Below are 17,970 nucleotides of genomic sequence, written 5' to 3' on the forward strand. Positions count from 1 at the left end.
TTTTTGCAACAAACTTAATGTCAGATGCTCTTTGGTTCTGTGGAGTTAGGCTCGGAAAAAACAGCTGCTCTGATGAGAACATTTCCAATGTATTTAAGGTTTTAAACGAACCTCGAAGGAAGTTTGACAATCAACAGTGTAATAATGGAAGAGTGTGTTTGGAAGATGTTCGGATCAATACATTAAAGTAGGCGAGTCTCAAACTTGGCCACGAGATTCTGAGTCTATGATGCAATTAATTGAATGTTTCGTAGATCTATCCATCCATCCATCCATCTATTCATCTATCCATCCATGTATTCATCTATCTATCCATCCATCCATTTATTCATCTATCCATCCATCCCTCCAACTATCCATGTATTCATCTATCCATCCATTTATCCATCCATCCAACCATCTATTCATCTATCCATCCACCTATCCATCCATCCAACCATCCATGTATTCATCTATCTATCCATTTATTCATCTATCTATCCATCCAACCATCCATCCATTCATTCATCCATCTATCCATCCATTTATTCATCCATCTATCCATCCATTTATTCATCTATCCATCCATCCCTCCAACCATCCATGTATTCATCTATCCATCCATTTATCCATCTATTCATCTATCCATCCATTTATCCATCTATCTATCCATCCATCCAACCATCCATTTATTCATCTATCCATCCATTTATTCATCTATCTATCCAGCCATCCAACAATCCATTTATTCATCTATCTATCCATCCAACGATCCATCCATTTATTCATCTATCCATCCATCCATTTAACCATCAATTTATCTATCTATCCAACCATTTAGTCATCCATCCATCCATCTATTTATCCATCCATGTATTCATCCATCCGTCCATTTATATATCTATTCATTTACCCATCCATCTATCCAACCATCCGTTTATTCATTTATCTATCTAGTTATCCATCCATCAATACATCCATTCAACTATCAACGTATCCATCCGTCCATCCATCTATACATCTATTCATTTACCCATCCATCCATCCATCTATACATCTATTCATTTACCCATCCATCCATCCATCCATCTATACATCTATTCAATAACCCATCCATCCATCCATCTATACACCTTTCATTTATCCATCCTTCCATCCATCTATTATGTTGAAAATGAGCAGTGTTTGTTGTCTTGTTTTTTTAATCATATTTAATTAAAAGTTATGAACAAATGATATTTTTGTGTAATGCTCTCAATTCTTAAACTATCTCACACTGTCACCTGAACTTTTTAAAATCTTGAGGCCAAATGATCTCCAAGGTCGAAAAATGGTCTTAAAGATTGAAAGGGAACCCGGTATGCTTTTCTATGTTTTAAGAGTAATCACCAGTGTTAGCAAAAAAAAAACTACCTAAAATGCATGTGCAGGTGATAACCTTAAAAAACAAAAGTCATACTTATAAAGTGAGGACAAGTCTATATTTTTAAGAAAGTCCACTTTTAAATCCGAAACTTTCAACACAAACAAAAAAAGCCCAACCGGCAGACTTTCAAAAAATGTGGATAATTTCTATTGAAGCTTTAAAATGGTTTCCATCAAAGGACAAAATCAAAACAGGGAAACAAAATCAGCTCCATTGTGTCGGGGGCCATAGAAATGCAAACCCATGCCGAGCCCACCTACCATGTGACCACCCTGATGACATATTCAGAGAGCACCATGAAGTTGTGGTTACATGTAAGAGATCTGAGTTTTCTGTGTTGCAAGTGATCGCTGATCTATGTACTCCATTAATTGATAACCAAATTCTGCTGGTGTGGAGAATGAAGAGGATCTGAAGCTTGTTTTGGTCTCAGCTGGATGGTTCCTGGTACAAAGAGAGAACTGAAAAAAAAACTGCAAAAGGAAGCCAACAAAGGGAATTGAGGAGGGGGATTATCTTGGATTCACAAGTCGCTTGGAAGATGGCTGCGCACCCTAATACAAAGACCGGCCAGACTCCGTCTCACAGTTCAGACAGTAAGCTTAAAGCAACTCAATGAAAAATTGACCTAAAAAAGTCGATTTAAAACTACATCTTTAGCACAGAACTGCTACCACGACTTGAGCAGTCAAACTTAAACTCAACACTTAAAAACCATTCGGATGTTCGAGGCTGATAAAAAAAAAAACTCTCTGCGTTGTACTTTTTAAAGCAGATAAGAAGTAGCTTGTTGCGATGGCAGACCGAGGTCAACATTGTAAATGCTAAGAGTGTGTCTGAATAGAGTCCCCAGCTCGCTCGCACAGATCACACGTGGGTCATTCTACAAGCCTTTTGTGAGCTCTTGAAACTGTAAAAATGTGTGTTGTCAAAAAAGGTTCAAAACTGAAGCAATAAATATCTAATTTCCATAAATATGAATCAAACCTTTTGAGTACTTTTCACTTTTGAATACAAAGAAACAGCAACTAAGAAGCTTATATTTAATTTAAAAATGTTCATTTTTCTCAAAATATTACATTGGAATAATATTATAATGTATGGTCTTGGAAAGATACTATTCGTTTCTGATTTATTTGCTTTTTTTGTAGTTAGATGAGCTTAAACTTACCATTCTGTAACAATACGAAGTAATAAGAAGGTCCTTAACTTCTTTAAGTGACATCAAACAGCTTTATTGGGGGATGTAGAGAGGGCCCCTTCACCCTTGTGTTAACTCAGTTGACCCGAAGGCCTCAAAAAACAAATGTGTTTGTGGTATCCCTTGCATTTTCTCTGGTTCAAGGTGAACATTTGTTTTCGAGCCTTCAGGTCCCCTTGACCCTGATATAACACAAAGGTTAAGTGTAATAATAGCATCCGGTAAAACAGCAAAATTAAGATTGTATTTTATTTAACTTGAATGTTAAGTAAACACTTAAACAAGCTAGCCGAGCTAACATCGCTACCTGCAATAGAGTTGGATTCACCTTTGTTATATCTTTGTATATCTTGGACATCAGAATTTAAAATTCTGTAAACTCCAAATACAATAACAGAACTATATTTTCTTTGATAAACACAAGCACATGTTTTAAAATAAATGCATTATGTTTGAAATGTTCGGTAAAGGGTTGGAAAATATTTATTCTTCCGCTTGATGAAAAAATAAATATATCATGTGACCTGATTTCTTGTGTCTAACATAATGTTTCAAAAGATAAATTGTCACCAGTTTTTTTATAGAATGACCCACTTGTGACACCATTTGTAGCACAGGAGGAGACAAACATTTAGACTCTTTGTTGTTCTACTCATTTTGCTGCCTGTTAGCTGCACGTCAAAAGTGTCAAATGAGAAGATTGATGACGTGCAGGATCGGTAGTTACCCGATGTACCGTAACAACTCCGACACACTGATTGGTAAAATCCCCTCCGAGTTACACAACTACGAAGACACACAGCAACCTGCCCGGGCGCCTCGCAAGCTTGTTCTAGTGTCACACGGTTCTGTCAAAGTAGAAATGCTGTCAAAAACAACACATTTGCGGTTAAACAAAACATCACATGGGAGTAACACGGGTTGTGTAATGTAACAAAAGGTGAAAAACAACTCTTAAAAAAAGGCACTTGAACACAGATTCTGAACAAACACATCGACTGGCGTACACGGAGATAAACTCATGATTTTTTTCTATTTAAAAAATATCTTTAAATATCTTTTCACATCGACATCAAAAAACATTTGACACTGATTGTTGTCGCACCTCTCAGGAGTAAAACTGCCTCCCTTTCTCGGAGCCCTGCAGCCTGGTGAGCTTGGCAAGTTGGGAAGGCGACGGGGGGACATCGTGCCGGTAGGGGCCCTTGGATTGAGCCCTGGCCTGAGAAATGTCCCTGCTGGGTGCTTCCGGTGCAGGAGGGGGCCTGGACTTGTTGGCCTCCTGCTCTCTGCGCCTCTGTTCCTGCCTCAGCAGCTCCTGAGTCTCCAGCAGGACGCGAGCGTTGAAGTTGGACGTTCCCAGGTAGCCGTTGTGGGATCCCTGACCGCCGGAGTAGCGAGGATTCTCCTTGGTGGTCTGAGGGCCGTCTGTTGGCGGGTACGCCTTGTCCCAGGAGTCCTGCGAGACGGTGCTGGGGGTCTTCCGGGGTTGCCTGCGCAGACACAGGGAAGGGTTAAGAGCTCGGTTTGAAAAGAAAAGACTTCAGGGGGAAAAACCCTTTCTGGGTTTTCTTTGCAGCAGATGCTGGATCAGCAGGGTAAAGATGTTTTCAATAGACATTAATTTCTGCAGCAGCTATTGTGGTATTTTGAAAGAGGCCAAATTCTTGACTTGAATACTGAAAAGCTGCCATTGGATAGACGGACTCATTCAACCCCAGACTTTTTTCGAGGTTGATGGTTGGCTAGGCACTGACTCATCTTATTTACTGGGCTCCTGGCTACTTCACATCTCATTTTCATTCTTAACACACACATGCTAACACATACGATACTTATTATAGATGTAAAGAGAAGACGCCCTCCGCCACCCACACACACGCACACTGAATTCCCATGATGCATAGCGGCACCATTGTTTGTGACAGTAACAGTCCCTACAGTATAGAGTGGTGTACAGAAACATAGATTTCAAATTTTAACATTTATTGAAATATATATATATACACACACATATTTAAAGCTTGTATTTTTGATTATATTAATATATATACCTTCTTTATGGGATTATAACTATAAACTGTCCAAGCATAAAAAAATATGTCTCTCATTTTGACTATCTGCACTTCAATGGTCTGAAGTACCTTATTAAGAACCAGAACATGTCAGTGATGTGTAGCGGTTGGTTAAATTTAGGGTATAAATCATGATTCTTTGGTTATAAATTGTACGTTATCTACTTAAAGAACCATATAAAGGGTATTATTTTAACTTCAAAATAAACAAGGATTTGGTTAAAGAAAGATAATTTGGTGGAAATTGTCCAGGTCCTCCATTAAAACAATGACAAAGGTGTTGACTGATATTGGCAGTTTTCATAATTTTGAGCCCAATTTTAAGAATACATTAAATAGACTGGACACAAAAGTAATGCATTAATTCATAAACAACTCTGGAACATCCGCACTCAAGAGTTTCTTCATTTCCCTTGAACATTTCAGAGTCGAGGAAAGTCTTGAAGTTACAAAAATCCTCAAAACGCCCCCAGAACCATTAGTTCCGCATTGCAAACACAAACAAATGTTAAAAAAATAAAAAAAACTCCTTGAAGAAAATTGAAGCTTTCAACCATTTAACTTGTTTTCAGACACCCGGATAAATGCTTCTGCGGCAGAGACACGGTAATGGCAGAGCTCAAAAAAAACGACACCACCCTCCTACTCATCTTGAGCCGCCGAGCCGGTCCTGACACTGACAAGACGGCTCAAAATACAAGCGACCCATCCTCGTGCATTTCCGTGCATTTTTTGTCCTTAAAGACAAAGGTCCCAGCGGCCTCGCTGCCAAGTGCCGGGTCTTTTGCCAAAGTGTTGTGCCTCTTCCTCTGTCATTAGGATCCATTAGGGAGTAGATGTTCTAAAAGACCTGTGACAGTGTGGGGTGCAAAGAGAAATCCTATTCACACCTCACTGACCCGCTACAGGCTTAAAAGGATTTCTGAGTTCACAGCACACTGGGCTGCTGGAGGAAACGGCTTTTAAGCCAAAATGGCCGTTTATACCACGCAAGCTATTTGGAGGAAAATCCAATCTCGACTTCTTGTACTGACATTTGTATTATCATCCCTGTTAAACGGCTAATTTTGGGTTGAAGTTTTCAGCGACGATAGATTAGATGTTGTGTTGGTGCAAAAACAAGGGATAGATCCTCTTGTGTTACTATGAATGTAACAAACAACACAAAGATACTGATACTAAAAAAAAAATTGTGCTAGCATTATGTTATGCTCACACCAGGGGTGTGTCCCAAATCGCGCCCTTCTGCACTTACACTTAATATTTTGAGTGCACGAGTGGAAAAATGTAGTGCACAATGAGCACTACATTTTCGCACTCAAATGGCCAGAAAATCGAGTGTGGATCAAGTGTGTAGCGACAGTGTCTGATATGAGACGGTACTACCCTGTCGATATTTGAGCATGGCGCGAGTAAGTGCACTGTCTTACAGTGTACTGTAAATCAACGCACTTAGACAAGTGCGTGATTTGACCATCAGCACAGTGGTTGTGTTCCTGTGTTTAGTAGGATCACTCGTTCAGGTCAACTGTGCCGAGTGTCTTAACATTGTTGTGTATAAGCTCGTCTGAAACATTGTATTGTGTCTTCCTAAATTTTCTTCAATTCATTATATACATTTACAGTAATTTCCAATTTCTTAGTAATTCTAAAAACACTTACATCTGTGTTGCTAAATAAGCTAAAAGACAAAAATAAGCGATTGTTTTTACATGTATCATGAAGATCTTGTAACCAGGAAGTAAATACATTCTAGTAGAAGAACTCGCATTTCTCCGATCCTTAAAACTCTTCACTGCCTGCCAGTTTCTTTCAGGATCAACTTTAAAATTCTGGTCCTTACTTTCAGATCTATTCATGGTCAGGCTCCTCCTTACATCACTGATCTGATCCAGCCTTACACCCCAGCTCGGGCTCTGAGGTCTGTGGATCAGAATCTACTGATGGTTCCTCGCATACGGTTCAAGACCAGAGAAGAGAAATACTTTTTTTCTCCTAAGCTTTGGAACGATCTTCCTCTCCCTCTGTGTTTGATGATCTACTGACTCCTTCAAGAAACATCTAAAGACGTCTTTATTTGTTCAGGCTTTTCCTTGATTTTTCTGGAACTCCCGTGTTGTTCTCAGTGTTATCTTGATCTTTAATGCATATATTATAGTGAGTATTGGTCTAGAAAAGCGCTATATAAATACAAATTACTTACTTACTTTCTGACTGACCAACAGAGACATTGAAATGTTAATCATTAAGATGGAAAAGAAAAGAGAAAATGCTGCAGGAAGACAAAGATTAAATGAAGGATGTGAAAATAAAACAGGAATTTAAACAGGAATCTGATGGATGCTGTATCCACTTGTTAACAAGCCAACAAACATTGTATTTATTTTACACTTGTATTCATATAAAGTTGTGTATGAAAGCAAATTACGATGGTTCACTAACGGAGGCTTTCATGGACAAGTCATGCATCGCATTAACTCTGCAAACAAAGACGAAGTTCTTTACTGATGTGCTTGCGTTCACGTGCTTCCACAGCACATGACATCACTCAGGATTCATATTCGACTTGCAATCCTGCAGAGATACCGCGCTGAGATTCCGTCTGCGGTGCGGGAGCCATCACAAGAGCCATCACAAACTCACCCTGGCTCCAGCTACAGAGCAGCCTGATCCGGGAAACCTGGGAACGCTGCTTCTCTCGGCGGTAATCCACGTTTCCAGACTGATGGTTTAATTTGTAAAAGCAGATAAAAAAAAAAAAAGTGGAAAGGGAAGATTTAGTAGAAAGTTGTCGGGTGCGAGAACACACTTCGATGGCGTTTTTCCAAAGGAATGTTCTCTTGATTGATGCATCAGGGGAGCGAGCTTTCCTATCTCCCCACGACTCCTGTGCCAGAATATGTCACGGAGTAGATTAGTTACATTTACTTAGGGAGTGGACGGGAATATATCCGAAGAAGGGGTGGATGAAGAATGACAGAACATAACAAATAAAGGAAGTTGGGAAAAAAATGTAGAGGGTGTGTTTGGTTCTTTGTAACATCTTGGATGAGTGTGTGTGTGAAGGAAAGCAAATTAAAAGACATCAAAGAAAAGAGGGGGAAAAGCATTCATGAATAACTATGTTGCTGTTAAAAATAATCATCATTTTCAAGTGCTAAAAAAAGCATAACATTAATGTTAGTCGTAAATTTATAATTAAAAAATAATAATAAAATGCAGAAAACCTAAAAGGAAATTCAAATATGTGCAATTTTACAAAAACAAATTGAACTTTTCAAACAGGTACATTTTAAGAAATTGAACTTTGAATTTGAAAGCTCTTTATTAACGTGAACATACTCTTTCTTCTTTACTCCCTTTATCTTCAGAGTTCTTTGGGTTAATCGTTTCTCTTTTTTACCATGGCAACAGTGATTATTTCAGCTCGTGCAAACCATAAAACTTAACGTTACAGGCTTATTGAGAAACAGAAACTCTTTTTTCTTTAATTGAGAAAAATCTCAGGCAATCCAATAATTAAATCAAGGTTAGTTAAGTCATTTGTTTTATGTTTCTTTAAAGGCTGTTTGAGAAAATGTACATTCAAATCCAGTTTTCCTAATTCTAGAATGAATTATCTTTAATTTATGACTTCAAAACAAATAAATATTACTGTTTTTATTTATCTGGGTTTTCTGTTTTTCTTTGTAAATCCACTGTTTCAAGTCTGCAAAGAAATATGCTACATGATCTGTAATTCCATTTTAGGTCAATAAAGTAATACAAATATAATAATAATTGTGAAATAAGTTCTGGAAGTGGAGGTTTCACCCATTATTCAAGTTACTTGTAGTGTTTGATTAATCATGCAACTAAAATAAAATGGTTTCTGTTGACTACAACTTTAACTCTGACTAAAGTAAGACTAAAAATACTTTTATTCCCCAAAAATTGGACTACAGTCGTCTGGACATGACTTAAAATGACAGAAACACTAAAAAAGACGGACAACAGAACCACTCGTAATGAAGTTGGCCTTTCCACAATCTTTAAAAAAAAAAAAAGAATCATCTTGGAATATTGTTTGCGTTGAGTGATTCTGGGAGGTGCACTTAGACCTTATCTCCACCATGTTTGTGTCTCTTCCAGGCTAATCAGTGGTCTCCCTAACCCACTAACTCACGGTCCTCTCCGGGCCCCTCTCGCACTCCACTGCCTGTCACTGCTAATCCCGCTCAGACAACAAGCCTTCATTAGTGGCCCGACAATCCTCACATCCCAGACAATGAGCTTAGTCTGGCTGTCATCAGATAACCAGCGACCATGGCTACTTCTGGAGGCCCTTTAGGAAATTCTTTTTTTTTTTCCTCAGAGTGGCATGTCCTCTTGGTATTTTGGGCTGGGTTTTGTGAAGGAAAACATGGTGATTAATCTAAAGCATGGAGTCACAGTCGCTGAAATGCCTTTCGCTCGGGGGTCAAACGTCAAGCCTGAGCCGATGCGGTTTTGCTCAAAGAAGCTTTGAGATTATTAAAGGAATGCATATCAAAGGCTGCGTTGGCCGGGATTTGGGGAGTCCACACCAACTTTCCCCAGAGAAGAAAGTCGGCGAGAGAAAGAGAGAGAGGGGAGGGTCGGGGGTCGCCCGTCACATCACATGAGATAGCAACAGATAACACCCTGAAAGCGCGCTATAGATCCGTCTGGCTTATACACTGCGCATTGATTATGCGTCCGTGTGGACCGCAAATCCATACGCATGGACAGGAACATGTTTTAATCGACCCAGCTTGGACTCATCTGCGGGAAAAAAAAGAGAAGATTTGGAAGAAAGGAACGCTTGGAGGGAAGAGAGAAAGTGAAAATGTCAAATGTCTTTTTTCCAGACACAAGAGGAAACTTAATGAAGTAAAGCTTGACTATAAACACCTGCTGAGGATGTTTCAATGTGGGTGTTCGAAAATGTGGGGCCAAAAATCTGTTGCTTTATCTGGATCAGCTGGTCTCTGCATCGTCGCAACAACGTTTTCCATTTTCCTTTTCTGTGTGAGTGTTTCTACGAAGGAGTGGACCTAGAAAGATATTTATTGGGTGACAAGGACACGGTGGCGGGTATTTATAAAATGATGTAATCAGTTTGGAGAGCACATTTGGGTGGCAACAGGTGTGGCAAAGCCACATTTTAGGGTGTTTGATCCACATGTGTTTTCTCACATGTTTAGAGAAGAGTAAAACAATAAATAAATAAACAAATATATACACAGTCTTAGTCTCGAACTCCAAATGTGTCGTTCTTGTCGTGGCTTCGACACTAGGATGAACCAAGGCCTCGCTGCCTGAAGTCAGTTCTTATGCTATGCTATATAAAGGCACATTGAACAACACATCTAGAACAAGGGGGCAAATGTGGAAATTAAAATGGTTGCAGTTCATCAACTGTCCACTTGAGGCTGGCTGCAGAAAGACTGGAAGTCATATACAGACTCAGGCAAAAAGACAGACTATACTTTTACCGCATAAAAAAAACCACACATTTACATTCTGGTTTTGAGAAAATCTCAGGTTTTAAACACTAATATAATGTATGGATTGTTCTTCTCAAATTGATGACATTCTTATTCATCAGTTTTCTCAAAGTTGTATCATGATTGACAAATGGCTGAGTATTAAACCGTCGTAACGTCAACTAAATGGCTGTTTTTATCTCCTGAAATCTTAATTCAGACCAACTTTACCCCTTGACTGAAGTCTGGCTGAACTGGACGACTTCAATTCCAAGATGTTTTTAGCTTTTATTTAACAAAATACTTTTTATTTGACTTCCAGGGGGGGGGGGGCGTCTTTTTCAGGTTACTTTTTAATATAAGTTACACGTTGATTAATTGAATATAATCAAGGCTACACAAAATAAATTATATTTTAAATTAATACTTGTCAAGTTAAAGATTATTTCTCTGTGTTTAGTTTGAGTTCATTCTCTATTTTTAAAGGGTCCATGATAAAAGTTTGATGAAACGGATTCAGGATACAATATCACCCACAGTAATCCTCTCGATATAAGGTTTGTTGAGCTACTGTATATTGACGTTCGGAGGACACATATGCACCGAGAATTCAAACGGAAGCTGTGGCGCAGCGGTTGGTCTGGGGGGGAAGGAAACCAGTAAAGGAATTCGTAATGATAAGACCACATTTGAAGGATGAGGAGGACGTCTGGGACCCTTTTCTTCAGGGTCAACATTGACTTAATGAGGCTGAATATCAGTTTAAAAAAATAATTATTATTTCGGCTCTTTTTTTAAATTATCATTTCAATGACTGGAGACGAGTTAAAAGACTTCTGTGAGGCACAAAAACCAGAAGTAGAAAGGGATAGAGATGAGAAAGTGGAGAAGAAAGGACAACCAGGACGTGATAAGTCACAGGACAGGAGGGGAGAAGACATGATACACATCCAGGCGGACGGATGGAAAATATGAGGACGTCTCACCGGGGCAGGGAGGTGTAGCTCCTTTGTGCTTGTAGGAGATTTTCCGGACCATCTTGATGCAGTTGCTGGACTTGACTCTCCAGTGTTACCGAATGACGACCACTTTGAGTCTCTGTGCCGTTGTTCACCTGTAGAAGCACACAGTCCAGAGTTACACAAGCGCAGGGGAAACACACAAAAGAGGACACACGTTTGTGCTTCGAGCTGATGGATTTAAGTTCCCTCGGTGCTGCAGGTGTGACACAGCGATGATTGTAAAGTGCCTGAGGGAACAGGTATTAAGTAGGTGTTTTTCCAGGAGGGCAATGTCAGTGAAAAAAATCTGCCTGCGCCAAGAAAAAAAATGTAAGAATCCTAGTCTATTTGTCCGATAAACGGCAGGCAACCTCGCTATCAACTGTCTTTCCTCGACCCTGATTAAGTCAATAATAGAAAAAATACAATAACCATTGTTTTTCTGAAAATATAACCTTCATCACAAACATACAAGGATCACGCATGTGTGTTTGTTGTGGGTCACCAGGGGTTAATCTTCACCTGCTAACAAGCTGCGGGTTCACCGAGACGCTAAGATAATTCAACTTCAACATCTGACTCCAGCAACAGTCGATGGCTGACGCTTATTCCGCAGATTATCATCTGGACTGTATCTCCACGATTCATGAAGCCTACTATGGATGTTGTCTTGGATAGACACGTTGAAGATACATGACGTGACGTTCCATTAAAAGTAACGATTAAACTAACTCTTGACTGCCAATGACAGGAGGTGAGTAGAAACAAATACCTCCATTAATAAAAAATAAAAATTAGAGGGTTAAGGTAAACCTGCACCATAACTATAGTAGTCACAGACATTATTTAGCTACTATGACTGCAGTTATACATTGACCGTCTTAAAGTGATAGTTCACCCTAAATTCACTAATTTTCTTCTCACTCCACAATTTTGACCAAGGGGTGGGATCATTTTTTAGAATAAGTTGCTTGTTTTAGGGGTTAAAGACAAAAAAGTATGTCTATTTTAATAAGCGACCGGCACCCAGTGAGTGAACTTCCTCCCAAAAGACGCTTAAAAACATCCAAACACCTTCATACTTCGTCTGGAATGTCCATCTGGTATTGAAGCCTCGATGAGAAAAAATTGTTCTGGAAAAACGAAGTCTATATTTTACGGTCCTTTGTGGAGGACGTTTAACCAATGGTTCCTGAAGTACTCTGAAAGTACTCCAGGTAAATATCATGAGTGCTAACATAGTGCATACAGTCTACTTTCTACAATTCAATTTTTCCAGAACAATAATTACAGACAAGCAGTATGTACAGAGCTATTTGGATATTTTTAAGCTAATTTTTATAACTCTAAACAGGAACCGATAACTCTGATAAATAATCCCAACCATTAGTCAACATGAGGGGGAGTAGAAAATGTGTGAACTAATTTTAGGTAAACTATCACTTTAATGGTGCCAATATATTAAGGTAAGGTAAAACTTTATTGATCCCTCAGGAGGTCTCCTTCCTATTACGACATAAATCGAGATTGGCTGAGCAGAACCTGTAGATTTATTTACTTTTCAAACAATCTCAATGAAGAAATTGCGAATAAAAAATATTGATTTAATTTCCTGCAAACAATAACAATAATAATCCCTATATATATTCCTTCAAAGAAGTTTCCATCAAATCATTTCTATATAATCATACAATTTTGAATTTAAATAATTGATATTGGCGTGTAGGAGTTTGAAACAATCCATGTTAAATACTAAAGGCAATTGTTGCAAACCTATCTTTTAGACCTATTTAAACCAGATAATTGATTATAATTTTTTTTTTTTTTTTACCAAGATGACTCAATTTTTTATTACCTGCCTGTATTTTTTGATAATCCATGGAAGAAAAGTTGGAAATGTCGAGGGGTCTTTAATATATAGTTTTGGATGGTGATAAATAAATGGATTTGGGGTCATTTTTCCTCTCATTAAACTTTTTTTTAAAAATATTTCTCTTTTCTTCTTTGTTTATTTTTTATTCATAAATCTATTTTTTCTTCTGCTTAAATCATATTAACCAAGTACTGAACAACTTAAACAAGAGAGTTAAATAGACAAAAAAAAACTTAAAAAACCTTGTCATCGGTTGTGCATTCGTTTAGTTTATATATATGGAATTGCAGTGGAATCGGAGCACAGCTCAGTCAAACACAATTATGTTTGATTGAGTCTCTACATCATCAACTCCTACGTGATCCAGAACATGCGAGCACCAATGTTCTTCAACCATCACCGTTTCTACCTAATAGCCTTCGAACTTGTATCAGCAAATTGAAAGCGTTGTCTTCCCACATCTCGTGAACAGCTGCAATAACAGCACAATTACAATTCTCTCCTCTCAATCCTACTCACCACCAAAAGCATATATTATTCCATGTGGGCGAAGCAAATTGGACTCACATGCTTCAGGTTTCTTTGAATATACAAAAAGTAATACGTCTGTATCCGTCGGACTGTACTGGTGGTTGAGAGAAAATAATTAGTGACGGATACAGAAGGTTTTAATGTGATTCCAAAGGAAATGGTGAGGGATCCGGAGGTGCTTAACTAACTACAGGTTGGAGGGACGTGACACGGAACCGAGCGAAAATGCATGAGAAATAGCCGGGAGAAGGAAATCAGTCAGAGTAAAGGCATTAGGAAGGAAAGAGAATCAGATTATTCCACGCAAGGCCCGGAATACGATCCCGCATAAAACATGACATTCCCTGAAATCAAATCAAAGAGACACCCATGTTTCTTTTTATCCAATAACGTGTAAAAATGACGAGGATATGGCTTTTATCCCTCCCCTGACGCTGCGCTGGTGTCAGAGACAAAGTGAGGGAGGGGGTTGAAGATAATTCTCCACCTGTTTAAACATTACCGCAGTCACAGACTATGAGCTTAGAGGAAATACAGTAATTATGAAAATTATTTGCAGCTATCAAAACCACATGACTTAAAAGGAAGACCAGAGAAGTACAAAAAGAGGTCAGAGAAGTATCAAAGCATCTGACAAATACCTTGTTTTCATTTGAATCAATATAAAATTGAATCATGTATCATTACATTCTCTACCGTGTATAAATATCCTTATAGAATACAAAAGAGAGAAAACGACTTGAGCAAATGTGAATTCCCCTTAATTTCTTTTGACCGCTGTCCAGTTGGATGATGCGTTTCTCTCATTGGCCAACCAGATTTCAATTTATGACAAACAAGCAAAGTCCTTTTTGTGGTCGCAGAGATTTCAGAGCTCTGGGAAAATCCATCTGACAATGACAAATGCGGTCTGCGGTCCCAGACGCTCCTCCAGCGATGTTAAATGGAAAGTTTGGTTTGTTTCTTAATATTGATCCAAGACTGGGAAACATCCAAAAATGTATCAATTATTGTTGTGATGCGTCTGTTTGAGTTTTTCAGGCATCATTATTTTGGTGGATTACAGGTTTAAAGCAGTCAGAGTCAAGACCAGGACTTTCCCAGATATAAACAATGACTTGTGAGATTTTAAACACTACTAATAAACATAATAATGATAATCACCGTCCATTATTACAACTATTAAGACCAGGAAAGACAGAAGGGAACCTGAGACCAGGGGTGTGTCCAACATCGCGCACTTCTGAACTTACACTTGATATTTTGAGTACACAAGTGTCTCCTGCTGAGCCGTGTGCGAAAATGTAGTAATTAATTGGCCAGACGTAGATAACGCTAAATAGAAGCTACGTGACGACACAGCAAAAAGGCCTCAAGAAAACACTAATTTACCCCCAAAAACACAAGAACAATAATCAGACAATGAAACACAACTTAATAACTTGTTTAGATTAGCAAAAAGCACTGTCAAGTGTCAGCGATATGGTTCCAACGACGGTTAAAAAGTAGTAGAAGAAGCTTAGTCATTTCAGGTAAGTGGGCAAAGTTTGATTCGAGACAGTACAAACAAAGTAAGTGCACTGTCCTATTAGAAAAGTGTGCGATTTGAGACACAGCAGAAGACATGAACAATTGATCTATTCTCACCCTAAAAGATAACAAACTGAGACGATTAAAAAGAGCTCGCTAGCATAGTCATGCTAATGTCTACATTCAAAAACACAACATACTTGAGTCATACTTTGAACCAGGAGCAGTTCAGGTCTGAACATAGAAGACATGAATGTAGATTTAATGGAGTCAACATTAAGTCTTGACAACAGAAACCATTGGAACGTTTAAACAATTCAACAGCCCGATCTGATTTGGAAGCCTCATCATGAAGACAATCAGCGTGAATTGAATTATTTATTCTTTATATATCATCTCAATACACTTTTAAACAGTTTCATAACTAGTGTGTCGGGCCTGTTTACCAGGTAACCAGCTACCTGAGACCGAGTCAAACTGCACAACAATCCGACCAACATTAGTATTAATCGTCAAGGCAACCAGAAGAGGGATTGATTTATCGCCAAGCTTTCATCTTAGCTCCTCAACATGAAAGCAGCAAATGTGGCTTAAAGAGTTCAACATTTGCCTTCCGACTTGACTGAGTTGCTAATCTAAAAATCAATTTTGTGTAACGCCCAATTCTACACGCTTAACTCAACTGTTTGATCAACCTAGTCAAGCCACCAGATGTTCCACAGGTAAATTAGGTCAATCGTCTTTAGGCGAATGGTTTGTGCGAGATTTGACTGAATGACACACAAGAGTATAAAACGACCAGCTGTAGTCAGAGGGAAAAAAAAAGAAAAAAGTTTAAGCTTTTTCAGTTGAACTCATGAATAAAAAATGAAAAATGACCCTCACACTTGAAAATCAACCTCAAGAACCAGAATGTATGAAAATATAATCATCTAAATTTTATCTTTCTATTTTAGTGTCTTAGAAAGTAGTTTCAAGGCCATGGAGACTTTTTTTCTTTTCTCAAACAGAATAAATGTGATATCATTCAAATACTATAGTTTACAATAATACTCTCAAGATACAAGTATGTTACAACCTGATTAAATATAGTCAAAAATGTGGATTAACTTAAGGATATTTGTTGATCGAATCCCTGCAGTTGCATAAACAGAATTAAAAACTTGAGAGAGATGGCACCTTCAAAAGCCTCCAGGATCCATACTGTAAATCTCCAAAACTAGAAATACGAGAAATATATTATTAATAAATACATTTTGTTACCGTAGCTATTTTAAACAATAAATTAACATGGAAAATTACTTTTACGGTCATATCCGTATGTAAAGTTTGAGAGCAAAGTGCCGCTTATTTACGCCGAACAACCTATGAAGTTTAATGAAGTCATAATCAAAGGGTGTTTGTAGTTCTTCCTTCACCAGAGATCTGTGGCTTCAAAGATCTTCGTCTGTTTACAACATGTTCTTAACTAATTACAGTTGTTGACTCATTTTTTATTGGCTTAAAAGTGTGATATTTGCAGCTTCTTAGACACTTTCTTCTTCATAATAACTAGAAAGTAGATAAAAAAATTTAAATGGGGGAATTCAACAAACTTGTTATTACATCTAAAGCGTGGACTGTTGCCTCGGGGTGTTTTCATAAGACGCGTGCGGATTGCTTTTTAAACAGGATGGTAATGACGTTCTCGGTTCTGTTGTTACCATGTCCCGAAGGCTCATTCTTAAAAATGCAAAGTTGGTTTTCCATTTACGGTTTCCTTGAACAACACAGTCGATGGCGCAGCCGCGATAAAACCACGACGTAAAAGCCTTAAAAAATCAAATTGCCGTACGGCGGCAATTGTTTGTTACACGCGTATCCTAGTAGCAACAGATAAAAATAAAATAAATTCCGCAGAATTCCTATTAAAACGTCTTTACTAGCTGCTGTGCATGCGTTTGATCCCGACCGCCTGCACGACGCTCGCACTCTTCTGTGTGGTCATGCTCATTGGCACTCCAGTGCAACAACCCAGATACGTTTTATAGCCACAGACTGTTGGAGGAGCTATTTGGAAAATACATGGAGCTTTACAGTGGACATCTGGAAAATCCCCTTCTAAGTGAACAGGGCAGGACATGCTAGCTTTTAACTGGGAGTTTAGGGGCTTCTATTTGGACTCGATCGCGAGACTGACAGACGTTGTGTAGTTATTATTTAATTTTGGAGTAGATTTAGGTTCAGCTCTGGGTTGAAAAGTAAGATCTGTTGCTGACCAGGAGCAAGAAAGAAACATCTCAAGACGTTTTTATTTGTTCAGGCTTTTCCTTGATTTTCTGGAACTCCTGTTGTGCTCAGTTTTATCTTGACCTTTAAAGTATATACTTTATTGAATGTTGTTTTGATTGTTTAAGCGCTTTGTGGCCCTGGTCTTGAAAAGCGCTATTAAAATAAAAATTACTTACTTACTATTACAGCGAATTAATGTGTAGTTTTGCAAGATAACATAACATAAGTCCTATAAAAAAAGTTATTTTTAGTTGGAATAACTCGTTACACTATGAATTTTGATCATACAATCCTATAACACAACCCAAACCAAGCACAGAACCATATGAATATGTACTGTATTAATAATCTTAAAAGAACAGAATCCATTGATTGCTTTTTTTAATTTGCCTTTGATTAATATTGAATTATATTCTGAGCCAACACTTAAAAAACTCCAGCGGGCCACATATAGTATCTTGGTGGGACAGATTCTGCTCTAGAGCCTTCAGTTAGATTTTTATTATTATTATTATTGCTTTATGTTTAATGAACAAACTCATGTGGGGCTGAATATAATATTTATGTGGTCAAATTAATAATTTATTAATTTATTTA

The 17,970-nt window shown here is 38.2% G+C and overlaps 1 protein-coding gene across 3 annotated transcripts in view; it reads right to left on the bottom strand.

Annotated features, from left to right (window-relative positions):
• Window positions 1–790: 790 nt before the first annotated feature.
• LOC148081772 (partitioning defective 3 homolog) overlaps window positions 791–17,970 on the bottom strand; it is a 367,916-nt gene continuing 350,736 nt past the window's right edge. For all 3 annotated transcript variants that reach the window (XM_087788810.1, XM_087788809.1, XM_087788808.1), the window contains 2 exons: window positions 11,154–11,281; window positions 791–4,099 (listed from right to left, as the gene is read on the bottom strand). In XM_087788810.1, coding sequence (XP_087644936.1) covers window positions 3,715–4,099; window positions 11,154–11,281 — 513 coding nt within the window. In that variant the 3' untranslated portion in view covers window positions 791–3,714. The remainder of the gene's footprint in view (window positions 4,100–11,153; window positions 11,282–17,970) is intronic.

This window comes from Callionymus lyra, chromosome 4 (genome assembly GCF_982586985.1).
Source record: "Callionymus lyra chromosome 4, fCalLyr1.hap1.1, whole genome shotgun sequence".
NCBI lineage: Eukaryota > Metazoa > Chordata > Actinopteri > Syngnathiformes > Callionymidae > Callionymus > Callionymus lyra.